Raw genomic sequence first — 13,964 nt, 5'->3', positions numbered from 1 at the left:
GTTCAGCTGTGTTGCTTTTACGCCAAACATAACGTTTTGCATTGTTGCCAAAAAGTTCAATTTTGGTTTCATCTGAACAGAGCACCTTCTTCCACATGTTTGGTGTGTCTCCCAGGTGGCTTGTGGCAAACTTTAAACGACACTTTTTATGGATATCTTTAAGAAATGGCTTTCTTCTTGCCACTCTTCCATAAAGGCCAGATTTGTGCAATATACGACTGATTGTTGTCCTATGGACAGAGTCTCCCACCTCAGCTGTAGATCTCTGCAGTTCATCCAGAGTGATCATGGGCCTCTTGGCTGCATCTCTGATCAGTCTTCTCCTTGTATGAGCTGAAAGTTTAGAGGGACGGCCAGGTCTTGGTAGATTTGCAGTGGTCTGATACTCCTTCCATTTCAATATTATCGCTTGCACAGTGCTCCTTGGGATGTTTAAAGCTTGGGAAATATTTTTGTATCCAAATCCGGCTTTAAACATCTTCACAACAGTATCTCGGACCTGCCTGGTGTGTTCCTTGTTCTTCATGATGCTCTCTGTGCTTTTGACGGACCTCTGAGACTATCACAGTGCAGGTGCATTTATACGGAGACTTGATTACACACAGGTGGATTGTATTTATCATCATTAGTCATTTAGGTCAACATTGGATCATTCAGAGATCCTCACTGAACTTCTGGAGAGAGTTTGCTCCACTGAAAGTAAAGGGGCTGAATAATTTTGCACGCCCAATTTTTCAGTTTTTGATTTGTTAAAAAAGTTTGAAATATCCAATAAATGTCGTTCCACTTCATGATTGTGTCCCACTTGTTGTTGATTCTTCACAAAAAAATACAGTTTTATATCTTTATGTTTGAAGCCTGAAATGTGGCAAAAGGTCGCAAAGTTCAAGGGGGCCGAATACTTTCGCAAGGCACTGTATGTCAATGGGTCTGCCTGGTCAGTTTGCACGGTCAGGAAAACTCCTAGCTCCAAAGTAGAAGACAATGAACTAATTGATATTTTAACTCTCACCTCTGCCAACAGATCTGTGATGTCATCTCCAAGTGGGAACAGGCCCTGAAAGAGCTGCATCCTGGGAAATATGAGGGGACACGCATCGTCCGTCTGACATACAAGAGCAGGTAGGCTTTGCCTTGTTTTAGTTCCTTGATGTGTTTCATTGTTGAGCTGAGGAAACCCAAAATGGATGACGAGGTGCAGACCAGCGGATGTTAGATTTAGATTTTTACGAATAACGTATCACTCAGTGCCACACACATCATGCGTTAACCATTGTGATGTCTGTTGTGTAGGTTGTGTTTCCGGTCCCAGGCTAAAGGGGAAATGGACCGTGAGCGCCTCCTGCTGGCCTACCAGGTGAATGACGAGGTCCACCAGGGACACTTCCCCGTCAACAAGGAGTTGGCTCTGGAAGTTGCTGCTCTCATGGCTCAGGTTGGTAGTGCTTTGGTAAGGAGAGGGGCATTATGGGAACTGAAGCACATCACGCCAAAGGTTTAAAAAAAAAAATGTATGGTCTAATACGATTGACTTCAAATGTGTTTTTATTACAAATCACACCCTCTCCCCAGGTAGAGCATGGTGACCTGGACCGTCCGGCTTCCTTCTCCCCCAGCAGTAGCTCCTCTCCTCAGCCTAAAGCCCAACAGATCTCCCCTAGCTGCAACTCTCCTCAGCCCAAAACCCAACAGATCCTCGTACAGGCCCTGGAGCGCTTCTACCCCAAACGCTACAAACAGGACTGCAGCATGGACCAATTCAGGTAATACGCCCATACGCACGACCAGCTCAGGTGATGCATTACCCTCACACACAGATGAAGTAAGACACAGGCTTCTACCCCAAAAACGCTACTAACAGGACTGCAGCATGGGCAATACTGGCCACGTCAACGCATTATACTCAGATAAAGATGCCTATACAGACACAGACAAGACTAATTATTTCTTCAACTCCCCTCAGAGACCTATCAGAGCGCCTGGCCACTAAGTGGTCAGTCCTGCGTGGCTGCAGTGCCTCAGAGTGTGTCAGAATCTACTTGACCGTCGCTAGGAAGTGGCCGTTGTTCGGTGCCAAGCTCTTCAGTGCTAAGGTACGTGGGGATGCAAGTAGACTGAACAACCTCTACCGCGTTCCTGAACGTGTATTCTACTGCAAGGGTCCAGCATAGTGTATCTGTACTGTATGTTTCCAGCTTTTGCTGAATCTGTGCCTCCAGTGACGTGGAAGGTCTCTCTATAATCAAATAATTGTTTCTGTCCTCTTTCCTCTTTTTGGAAGGCCAAGTGTTTCAGTATTTACCCAGACAATAGCCCATTCCTATTGAAACCGTTAGTAGCACCGATATACATGTAGCAGGTACCGGTGTATCAAGTCTGACACCGACAGGCTCCTGAACAGCTTCTATCCCCAAGCCATAAATCTGCTAAATAGCTAACAGATTTTCATCAAATCAAATTGTATTAGTCACATTGCGTGCCAGTACAGCGGGTGTAGACCTTACAGTGAAATGCTTACTTACGAGCCCCTAACCAACAATGCAGTTTAAAAAAATACGGATAAGAATAAGTTATAAAATTGACAAGTAATTAAAGAGCAGCAGTAAAATAACAATAGCGAGACTATATACGGGGGGCACCGGTTAGTTGAAGTAATATGTACATGTAGTTAGAGTTATTAAAGTGACTATGCATAGATGATAACAACAGAGAGTAGCAGCAGTGTAAAAGAGGGGGGGGGGGGCAAATAGTCTGGGTAGCCATTTGATTAGATGTTAGAAGCTGTTTAGATGCCTCTTGGACCTAGACTTGGAGCTCCGGTACCGCTTGCCGTGCGGTAGCAGAGAGAACAGTCTATGATTAGGGTGGCTGGAGTCTTTGACAATTTATAGTGCCTTCCTCTGACACCGCCTGGTAGGTCCTGGATGGCAGGAAGCTTGGCCCCAGTGATGTACTGGGCCGTATGCACTACCCTCTGTCTGAGTTGACCCTTGTACTTTATTCTCTATGCATACTCACAGGACTCACACACCATGACACTCCAACACACACATAACATGCACACACATTTATACTGACTCTACACACATACAATCATAGTTTACACTGCTGCTACCCGTGCTACTACACCTGCATTGCTTGCTGTTTGGGGTTTTAGGCTGGGTTTCTGTACAGCACTTTGAGATATCAGCTGATGTACGAAGGGCTATATAAACACATTTGATTTGATTCGATTTTATCATATATCCTGATGTCACGCCCTGACCATAGCGAGCCCTCGGTTCTCTATGGTGTTTAGGTCAGGGTGGCAGGGTAGCCTAGTGGTTAGAGTGTTGGACTAGTAGCCGGAAAATTGCAAGTTCAAACCCCCGAGCTGACGAGGTACAAATCTGTCGTTCTGCCCCTGAACAGGCAGTTAACCCACTGTTCCTAGGCCGTCATTGAAAATAAGAATTTGTTCTTAACTGACTTGCCTGGAAAAATAAAGGTAAAAAAATTAAAATAAAGAGCGTGACTAGGGGGGTCATTTATTTTCTATGCAGCTGGTTTGTATGGTTCCCAATTAGAGGCAGCTGGTAATCGTTGCCTCTAATTGGGGATCATATTTAGGAAGCCCTTTCTCCCACCTGCTTTGTGGGATATTGTTTTTGAGTGAGTGCATGTAGCATTACGTTTGTTCACGGTCTGTGTTTGTTTATTGTTTAGTTTAGAAGTTTCAGTTTAAATAAATATGTGGAACTCAAATCACTCTGCGCCTTGGTCCGTCTTTCCACACGATCCTGATGCCTAGTCACCTTACCCCTATGCATATATGCATACAGTATCTACCTCTATCACTCCAGTATCCCTTCACATTGTAAATATGGTACTGGAACTGACCTTGTATATACAAAGGTATTCGGACACCCCTTCAAGTTAGTAGATTCGACTATTTCAGCCATACCCGTTGCTGATAGGTGTATAAAATCGAGCACACAGCCATGCAATCTCCATAGACAAACATTGGCAGTAGAAGTGCTCAGTGACTTTCAACATGGCACTTTCATAGGATGCCACCTTTCCAACAAGTCAGTTAGTAGAATTTCTGCCCTGCTAGAGCTGCCCCGTCCAACTGTAAGTGCAGTTATTGTGAAGTGGATACGGCTAACTGCTCAGCTGCAAAGTGGTATGCCACATAAACTCACAGAACAGGACCGCAGAGTGCTGAAGCGCGTAGCGCGTTAAAATCGTCTGTCCTCCGTTGCAACACTCACTACCAAGTTCCAAACGGCCTCTGGGAGGAACGTCAGCACAACAACTGTTTGTTGGAAGTTTCACAAACCTAAGATCACTATGCCCAATGCCAAGCATCGGCTGGAGTGGTATAAAGCTCGCCACCATTGGACTCTGGAGTGGTGGAAAAGCGTTTTCTGGAATGATGAATCACACTTCACCATCTGGCTGTCAAATCTGGGTTTGGCGGATGCCAGGAGAACGCTACCTGCCCCAACGTCAACTGTAAAGTTTGGTGGAGGAGGAATAATGGTCTAATAATTGACCCCTTAGTTCCAGTGAAGGGAAGTCTTAACGCTACAGCATGCAAAGACATTCTAGACGATTCTGTGTTTCCAATTCCCTTGAGCCAGGCCTAAAGGCCCAACATCAGTGCCCGACCTCACTAATGCTCCTGTGGCTGAATGGAAGCAAGACCCCGCAGCAATGTTCCAACATCTAGTGGAAAAGCCTTCCAAGAAGAGTGGAGGCTGTTATAGCAGCAAAGGGGAGACCAACTTCATTTGAACGGCCATGATTTTTGGAACGAGATGTTCGATGAGCAGGTGTCCACATACTTTTGGTCACGTTGTGTAGCTTCTCACTTTCTCTGTTCTATCTTATGTTATTTTTAGTGCTACATTGATATTGATTACTGCATTGTTGGGTTTTAGATGGCAAGAAAAGGCATTTCACTGTACTTGTGCACGTGACATTAAAAAAAAACTTTTGAGCTACTGTCTCTGTATACCATCTGTGCCTCTCCTCCGTCTCTGTCTGCAGCCTATACCTCCCTCGTCTGTGGAGCAGTCCCAGGTTTGGCTAGCCGTCAATGAGGATGGACTGTGTGTGCTTGACTATACCATGGTAAGTGTGTGTTTATCTACATGTTTATATGTCTGCTTCCTTAGCTCATTTACCATAGAGTAAGTGATTATTAACCGTAATCCAACCATGTGGCATTACTGGTACTAAAAGTGGCCACAAGGGGGGGCGTGTTTCGTTGCTTCAGTACCCACAGCCAGTGGTCAGAGGACCACCATCAGAAGAAAGCTCTTGAACAGATAATGACATCATATTTCAACCATTAATTACCTTCATTACACTTTTTTTTTTAAAGACATCAACCTTTTAGAATCCAACCAAAAGTTTTATGCTTTTGGTATTCTCTAATTCCTTTTTTAATCGGGCACAATCTTAGTTTATATTCAGAGCACTTAAGGTTTGGGGTTTCTCTTCTCTCTTTACCAGTCTGCCTGTTGCCAGACCACAGGGGCAGAAGCTTGTTGATCTACTGGTCTGGAATGATTTTCTACTGCAGCGTTTGAAACACCAGATCCCCACAGGGAAACAGAAACTGCTGGCCTACAATTTTACCAGACATGGGTTCAATTCAAATACTATTTGAAAGCATTTGAAATACTTAAGCTGGGCTTGATTAACCTGGCCTGGGTTTATAAAACCAATGAAAAGGACCCAAAAGTGCAAATCCCACCCATCTGGTTCTCAAGGCAGTTTAGAGAAAAGGGCCAAAGTATTTGAAAGATTTCAAATAGTATATGAAACCAGATCTGGGTCTACCCAGAGATCAAAATGCTGACTGAGATATAAACAACGTTAAACTTAAAACACTATAATTATCTTAGCCGTATTCCTCTGTCATTTCTGGTTTGGCGTCCTTTCATGCTCCAATACATTTACTAGTTCTTAGGGAGGAAATAAGGAAATTACACAATAAAGTATTAGAAATGATGTCTGGCTGCTTCATTGGTTCATGCTCAATTTGCCTCTTGAGAAAACAATAACAAGAAACCTGGCCTGTACCAGGAAGAGGGATGAGACAGATTACTTAAAGGAAAATTCCACTCAAAAACTATCTTTTGGTACTTGTTTCATTAAGTCCACTGTTGATACAGTCCCAAAATATTTTGCATGTCAGCAATCAACTTTCAAAATACAGAAAGTGTCACAGTATGATGAGTTTTGCATCATCATTTTGGGACAGTATCAACAGTGGACTAATTAAACAAATACCAAAATATTGTTTTTGAGTGGTATTTTCAAACGTGCCAAACGTGAAAAGATCAGAGTCATCAAAGTCAAAAGAGTACAATTTGTTTTCCTATTCACATACATACAGTGCCAGTCAAAAGTTTGGACACACCTACTTCAAGGGTCTTTATTTTATTTGGACTATTTTCTACATTGTAGAATTATAGTGAAGACATCAAATGCCAAGAGTTTGCAAAGCTGTCATCAAGGCAAAGGGTGGCTACTTTGAAGAATCTAAAACATATTTTGATTTGTTTAACACTTTAATGGTAACTACATGATTCCATATGTGCTATTTCATAGTTTTGATGTCTTCACTATTATTCTACAATGTAGAAAATAGTACAAATTAAGAAAAACCCTGGAATGAATAGGTGTGTCCAAACTTTTGACTGGTACTGTATTTAAACAACTGAAATAAATCATCCATTCCTTTACAGCACCTTCTGGTCATGTACTCCTACCAATCAGTGATCACCTTTGGCGGTTGCCGTGACGACCTGATGGTGGTAGTGAGCCAGACCAAAGAGCAGGGTGGAGGGAAGAAGAGTGTGGAGAAACTGGTCTTCGCTATGGCTAAACCCAAGGTAAAGATACCTAGTCGTCTCTATTGCTAAACCCAAGGTTTATTTCACATGTCTGGGAATACAGATATGCATCTGTTGGTCACATATACCTTAACAAAAAGTAGGTGAGTAAATCAGAAAACCAGTCAGTATCTGGTGTGACCACCTCATGCAGCATTGATCAGGCTGTTGATTGTGGCCTGTGGAATGTCCCACTCTTCTTCAATGTCTGTGCGAAGTTGCTGAATATTGGCGGGAACTAGAACACGCTGTCGATCCAGAGCATTCCAATCATGCTCAATGGGTGACATTTCTGGTGAGTATGCAGGCTATGGAAGAACTGGTTAGTGGTTTGTATTCATGTATGCCAAGGAAGACAGGCTTCCCCCCAAAATTTACCAAATAATTCATCTTTCGTCTCCCTGTGGTTCATCATTTTCCTTAAATTATCATGAGTCTGAATGTATCTCACTGGAGAAAGCATCCGAGTGAGCAAAACAGCGCCCCTCTGTTTCTATATGTGTAGGCCATCTATCTGATGCTGTCTGGTCATAATGAGTATGACATTGTTGCCACCCGTAGCATTGAATGCAAGGGAAGCCAGCGAGCATTTGGGATCCCTTGACAAAAAAAGTATAAAATAATACCCAATCAGCGTTGAGCTAAACTGAGCGAGCTCAACTGTGAATGATCCTGGCCCACCAAAAAAAAGGGTTTAGGGAAGCCATCTTGGATTTGGCGTAACTCCTATCAAATTGCATTGAGAGCATACGTCATGGACAGAAACAAATTGAACTGTTGCATCTCGTTGTGTTGTTGTCCTCCAGTGGCTAGCTAGCTTGGTAAAATTGGCACTTACCTATATTAGCCATGGATGGAGATAGACATTTTGACTAATTATCCATACTGGCCAATGATTATAATGGTAATTCTGATCCAATCATAAATTCATATATTGTGCCCCTGGCCTGAGAGGAAGGAAGTTCAATATGTAGCTAGATGTAGAAGGCAAACGCTAACTAGCTAACGTTGCCCATGAAAGGAAGTTAGGCTAGCGACCAAACATTTTTGCCAGGTAGCCTAGGACAACAAAACAATAAAAGCGTGTACTGTGTGACAGAGTGATAGAGACCGTTTCGTCAACATGAAAGAGAGGAGAATGGCATTGGCGTTTCTCTACAAGTAGGGTGAGTCGACATGTTTTTTTCTACTTACACGAATGCACACAGAAATCAGAAACATGGACAGCCACATATTTAGCTTACGTTGATTGGACTCAATTGTTTTTGGTATCTTTTAGTTGTCACTGTATTCAACTAAGCATAGTTGATTTGATGATGTTGAAATGGTGCTGGAATAGTGGAGGCAGCTCCTGTTTTCTTTGCGACTTGCAGTAACTCTCCGTGGTTCTAAATCAATAACGTTAGTTGTTTAGTGGTCTGAAATGTCAGAAACATTACCATGCTTGACCATGCTGTAGGTCATGTAACTGTTTGTTACATGCAATATGCATTGTGGCCTTCACCAGACAGAGGTTGCTCTACGGTTTTGTGATGAAACAATGTTGTGGTTGAATTTATTCTGCCACTGTCTTCTTATTGTGTCGGCCTATTAGACTATACACTACCGTTCAAAAGTTTGGGAGGATTTAGAAATGTCCTTATTTTCCATGAAAACATACATGAAATTAGTTGCAAAATGAATAGGAAATATAGTCAAGATGTTGACAAGGTTATAAATAATGATTTTTTTTGTTGAAATAATAATTGTGTCCTTCAAACTTTGCTTGTGTCAAAGAATTCTCCATTTGCAGCAATTACAGCCTTGCAGACCTTTGGCATTCTAGTTGTCAGTTTGTTGAGGTAATCTGAAGAGATTTCACCCCAAGTTTCCACTCCATTATAGACAGAATACCAGCTGACTGCTTCGACCCTAAATAGTTCTTGCATAGTTTGGAGCTGTGCTTTGGGTCATTGTCCTGTTGTAGGAGGAAATTGGCTCTAATTAAGCGCCGTCCACAGTGTATGGCATGGCGTTGCAAAATGGAGTGATAGCCTTCCTTCCTCAAGATCCCCTTTACCCTGTACAAATCTCCAACTTTACCACCACCAAAGCATCCCCAGACCATCACATTGCCTCCACCATGCTTGACAGATCTTTTCATTTTTCCTGCCCGTCTCACAAATGTTCTTCTTTGTGATCCGAACACCTCAAACTTAGATTCGTCTGTCCATAACATTTTTTTCCAATCTTCCTCTGTCCAGTTTCTGTGTTCTTTTGCCCATCTTAATCATGTATTTTTATTGGCCAGTTTGAGATATGGCTTTTTCTTTGCAACTCTGTCTAGAAGGCCAGTATCCCGGAGTCGCCTCTTCACTGTTGACGTTGAGACTGGTGTTTTGCGGGTACTATTTAATGAAGCTGCCAGTTGAGGACTTGTGAGGCGTCTGTTTCTCAAACTAGACAATGTACTTGTTCTCTTGCTCAGTTGTGCACCGGGGCCTCCCACTCCTCTTTCTATTCTGGTATTCTGGTACGCTGTTCTGTGAAGGCAGTAGTAAACAGCGTTGTACGAGATCTTCAGTTTCTTGGAAATTTCTCGCATGGAATAGCCTTCATTTCAAGAACAAGAATAGACTGACGAGTTTCAGAAGAAAATCTTTGTTTCTGGACAATTTGAGCCTGTAATCGAATCCAAAAATGCTGATGCTCCAGACACTCAACTAGTCTAAAAAAGGCCAGTTGTATTGCTTTTTTAATCAGTACAACAGTTTTCAGCTGTGCTAACATAATTGCAAAAGGGTTTTCTAATGATCAATTACCCTTTTAAAATTATAAACTTAGATTAGCTAACACAATGTGCCATTGGAACACAGGAGTGATGGTTGCTGATAATGTGACTCTGTACACCCATGTAAATATACCAATAAAAATCAGGCGTTTCCAGCTACAATAGTAATTTACAACATTAACAATGTCTACACTGTATTTCTGATCAACTTGATTTTATTTTAATGGACAAAAAAATGTGCTTTTCTTTCAAAAACAAGGACATTTCTAAGTGTCCCCCAACTTTTGAACGGTAGTGTATATCACGGTCGCAAGGCATATGAATTAACAGGTTATAGAGCAAACAATGCAATTATCACAACACATAGGTTATAATATGGCATTTTTTCTGGGTTGGCTTCCCCAGTGATTTTACCCATGTACCGCTACTGGAACCGGGACATTTTCAGTTTCCAGGAATTGTGTACAGGTCTTTTGCGACAAGGTGCTGTGCATTATCACGCTGAAACATGAGGTGAAGGCGACGTATGAATGGCACGACAATGGGCCTCAGGATCTCGTCGCGGTATCTCTGCGCATTCAAATTGCCATCCAATAAAATACAATAGTGTTTGTTGTCCGTAGCTTATGCCTGCCCATACTATAGCCACCCCGCCACCATGGGGCACATTTTAGATTGGCCTTTTATTGTCCCCAGCACAAGATGCACCTGTGTAATGATCATGCTGTTTAATCAGCTTCTTGATATGCCACACCAGTCAGGTGGACGGATTTTCTTGGCAAAGGACAAATACACAATTTGTGCACAACATTTGAGAGAAGTAAGCTTTTTGTGCATATGGAACATTTCTGGGATATTTTATTTCAGCTTATGAAACATGGGACCAACACTTTACCTGTTGCGTTTATATTAATGTTCAGTGTATTTCTATAGGTAAGACTGACAGTAGGTTTGGCTTTACCTCTGGCCAAGTGCAAGTGGTCAGTGAAAACGATTAGTGGATAATTATCGTCATGGACCACAACAGCTCTGCCAACTTTCAGTCAGTCAATAGGATCTTACCGTGCAGAAAGCCAGTGTGAAAAGTAGGAGGTGAGCTCCTGCTATGTTGCGCGGTCCACAAGCAGCAACCAGAGGTTCATGGGTTCAATTCCCACAGGGATCACATCACTATACCTTAAATAGCTTTGGATAAAATCTCATATTACGTGATATAATAGCAAGGTTACCCTCCACTGCCTTGGGCAGATGTAGAAAGCAGGTTGATCCTCGATTTTATTTCATCTGTTCTGCCTGAGGAGCCAACGGGAGCGATTCAAAGAAACACAAATAAATGACCAGTGCACTGAAATTGTCTTTAAAAGGTGATTTTGGCTTGAGCCATCAGTTGTTAATCTGTGTTGGGTTGATGCCTGGCCTAAGCATACAGTAGAGTCAATTTACTACTGTAGGACGTGCTAATAAGGCCCTGCTGTATTCGTGACAGGTTGCTCAATATCAAGTAATTTCTATGGTTTTCTCATTGGCTTTAAACTGAACTTCTAAATGTGAGCATATGGGCATCCAAGCTCCCTTGGATCAAATGAAATTCAATAACTCTGTCTTCTCCTCTCCCCTCCCGCCTTCTCCTTCTGTCCTCGGCTCTCTCCTCCTCTCTCTCCCCTGCACGGTCTCCCTCTGACCTCCCTCCCTCTTCTCTCCTCCCAGATCCTGGAGTTGACTCTGTTAATGGCCAGCTATATTAACTACTGGACCCCCATCCTCCCTGGGGCCCAGAACCAGTCCCCAGGACCCTGCTCCCCTCTGGGGCCCCGTGGAGCTGGGGCTGAGGCCAGGAAGATGTGGGACGGGGATAGCAGACACTTTCCCTCCATGACCTACACAACCAAAGGACCCACTCTACTGTGAATACAGAAACAACAATCAACCCCCTGTTCCAGTGCATCTCTGGGAAAACATGGTCATGTTCCTTAGCCAATGAATGGAAGAAAACTGACTGAAACAAGGAGGATCTATACCTGGACATGTCAAATAAGAAATGCTCATTTTTGTTTTCCCATTTCAAACGGTTTTGCGACAGTGTACTACAGGGTATTGTGGGAGTTGTGGTACAGAAGATATTTAGCTCCACATACATTACGTTACACCTGAAAATGGCCATTGTTTTATTTTGCCCTCATTCCCTCTGGCCAGGAGTGGATTCTGTTGCATATACACGTGACATTTATTTTTAACCATGATGAATGGGAGATCGTCGTTTGTGGAAGGGGACCATAGATAAAAGGGGTAATAGTTGGTCGGGAGAAGTGGGAGAGGATATTGTTTGTGGTTCATATGAAGATGTCGCTCTTCGAATGTCTGTGTTTTAGTCTTTAGATTGTTGTGTTTATTCCTGTAACAAGAGTGTTCACCTCTGCTTAATTTACAAAAATATGCTCACGTTTGCGGACTATTTGAAAAACAATTGAGCCTTGAAAAATGAGATTTACAGTGTGGGATCAGTATAAAGGACCAACACACAACTTGTTGACCTTGGTAGTCTGGCCATTAGCTATACAATGAGAAATAATAAGCTTCTCCCTCCTCATTTAAACCTGAACTCTCCCACACCCCCACCGTTGTCTGTTCCAGAGCTTGTATGCCAAATGGCACCCTATTCCCTTTATAGTCCACTACATGCAACGCATCCACTGTCTTTTGTTAAAGGGAAAAAAGCTGTTTTTTTTTTTAAAGAGGAAAATACTGTTGATTTCTTCTGGCTCTTTGCTTACCTAATATGGATTGGACTAACGTTATTTAACATTAAACCAGTACAGAATAATTATAATATTCAAGAAATCAAATTGTACTTGATTTTTTTTCATCAAAGAATTGAACAAAATGTCTGACTTTTATAGAAAACACCAGGCCAGGGCCTGAGGAGGAACCATCAAAGCTCTATAACGTATAATACAAGTGATGATTGTACCATTTTGACCAAGCAATGTTTTTAGAACCATTTTGACCACATAATGGTTATCAATATATTTTTTAAAGATTATAGTGAAGAATAGAAATAGAGATGGAATACAATGTGTGATGTGTCTGTGAGATGTATGAACTCATTGGGTGGCATGTTCCTACTGAAGAAGCAGCAGCTGTTCTTCCTGGGGTCCACACAAAACGTGGAATAACGTGGAATCCACGTAGAACGTGACATAATACAGAACACTAATGGACAGGAACAGCAACACAAATTTAAACGAACAACGCTACGGCAATACAATGGAAGGTAATGAGAACACAGCCAGGTAGGACGGATTACATGGAGAGGTCCAGCCACATACGACTGGTACGATTACAGATATTCAAATGTTATTAGTGACTTGAATTGTTTTGGATCAAACCACTTGTTTTTTGTATTTATTTCATTTTCGGTATTTGTGGCTTTTTTTTGTATGCTGTAAATTATGTTTGGCAGAACGGTTAGGTTTTCAACTGAAACATTCAAAACTGACAATGACTTTGTGTCTAAAGTAGCTGAATAGTTTAACTTGACAGTTTTACACTGTATGAATGCAGTATGATTTGCGAATTAGGGATGTTAAGTCAATGAAACAGATTTATATACGATGTGCTTAGCTGTTATTGAGATCCTGTGTATAAAATCAAATAAACCGTACAATCTACACAACTGTTTTGTGTGATACATTTTCAATTCCACTTTCAAGGGACATTGAGCCCCATAATTATTTCTCAATGTGGAAATAATCCTACATTTATAGCCAATTTGTAAAAAATGTTAACGTTGAAAGTGCTTATATCCAGTATGATGGAATTTGGCATGGCTTTGACCTAGGAAACATTTCGAAAGACTTCAAACATACTGGCGAATACAATACACTTGTTCTTATCTTGTTTGTTTTTTTTACACCCAAACTATCCACATACATTGGCAAATGTGCCAGTGTGATGTACAGTAGGCTATGCATTGTGCATATGTTGACGTAGGTAGGTTGTAGGTTTGGTAGCTAGGGTGGTCGTTGCTCTGATTTGCTTCATCCAAACAGGTCAAAGTGGTAATGATGTTTTGCTGCCAACAGCATTGCTATAAATCTTTCTCTTTTTATTGAGTGATTTCTCAAAACCTCATGTTTTTGTAGTTACTCTAATATGACCAAAAATTATAATAATTACTGGACACTGCCAACTTAGGAAAAAGACAATTGTTTGTCATTGTTTTTGCTTTCTGTTGAAGAGGATGGAAGCATAGTTTGTTGTAGGTTTGGCCATTCCGTAACGTTGCTTTTGTGTTTGTCTCTATT

General features: G+C 41.8%; 1 protein-coding gene across 3 annotated transcripts in view; it reads left to right on the top strand.

Annotated features, from left to right (window-relative positions):
• Positions 1-12,387, top strand: part of LOC139374995 (pleckstrin homology domain containing, family H (with MyTH4 domain) member 1) — a 67,663-nt gene extending 55,276 nt beyond the window's left edge. Inside the window, exons 25-31 of one of the 3 annotated variants that reach the window (XR_011627745.1) lie at positions 1,025-1,122; positions 1,294-1,435; positions 1,577-1,763; positions 1,964-2,093; positions 5,035-5,118; positions 6,744-6,890; positions 11,368-12,387. Coding sequence is in view for 2 of the 3 variants with exons in the window: in XM_071116322.1 (XP_070972423.1) it covers positions 1,025-1,122; positions 1,294-1,439; positions 1,577-1,763; positions 1,964-2,093; positions 5,035-5,118; positions 6,744-6,890; positions 11,368-11,568 (993 nt within the window). In the remaining variant the exon portion in view is untranslated. Of the gene's footprint in view, positions 1-1,024; positions 1,123-1,293; positions 1,440-1,572; positions 1,764-1,963; positions 2,094-5,034; positions 5,119-6,743; positions 6,891-11,367 lie in introns of all 3 variants that reach the window. The other 2 variants (XM_071116322.1, XM_071116321.1) reach the window with 2 other exon arrangements.
• The last annotated feature ends 1,577 nt before the right edge of the window (positions 12,388-13,964 follow it).

This window comes from Oncorhynchus clarkii, chromosome 19, assembly GCF_045791955.1.
Source record: "Oncorhynchus clarkii lewisi isolate Uvic-CL-2024 chromosome 19, UVic_Ocla_1.0, whole genome shotgun sequence".
Classification (NCBI taxonomy): Eukaryota; Metazoa; Chordata; class Actinopteri; order Salmoniformes; family Salmonidae; genus Oncorhynchus; species Oncorhynchus clarkii.
Note: the sequence above shows the minus strand (reverse complement) of the source record. Positions and strands in the feature narration are given on the sequence as shown.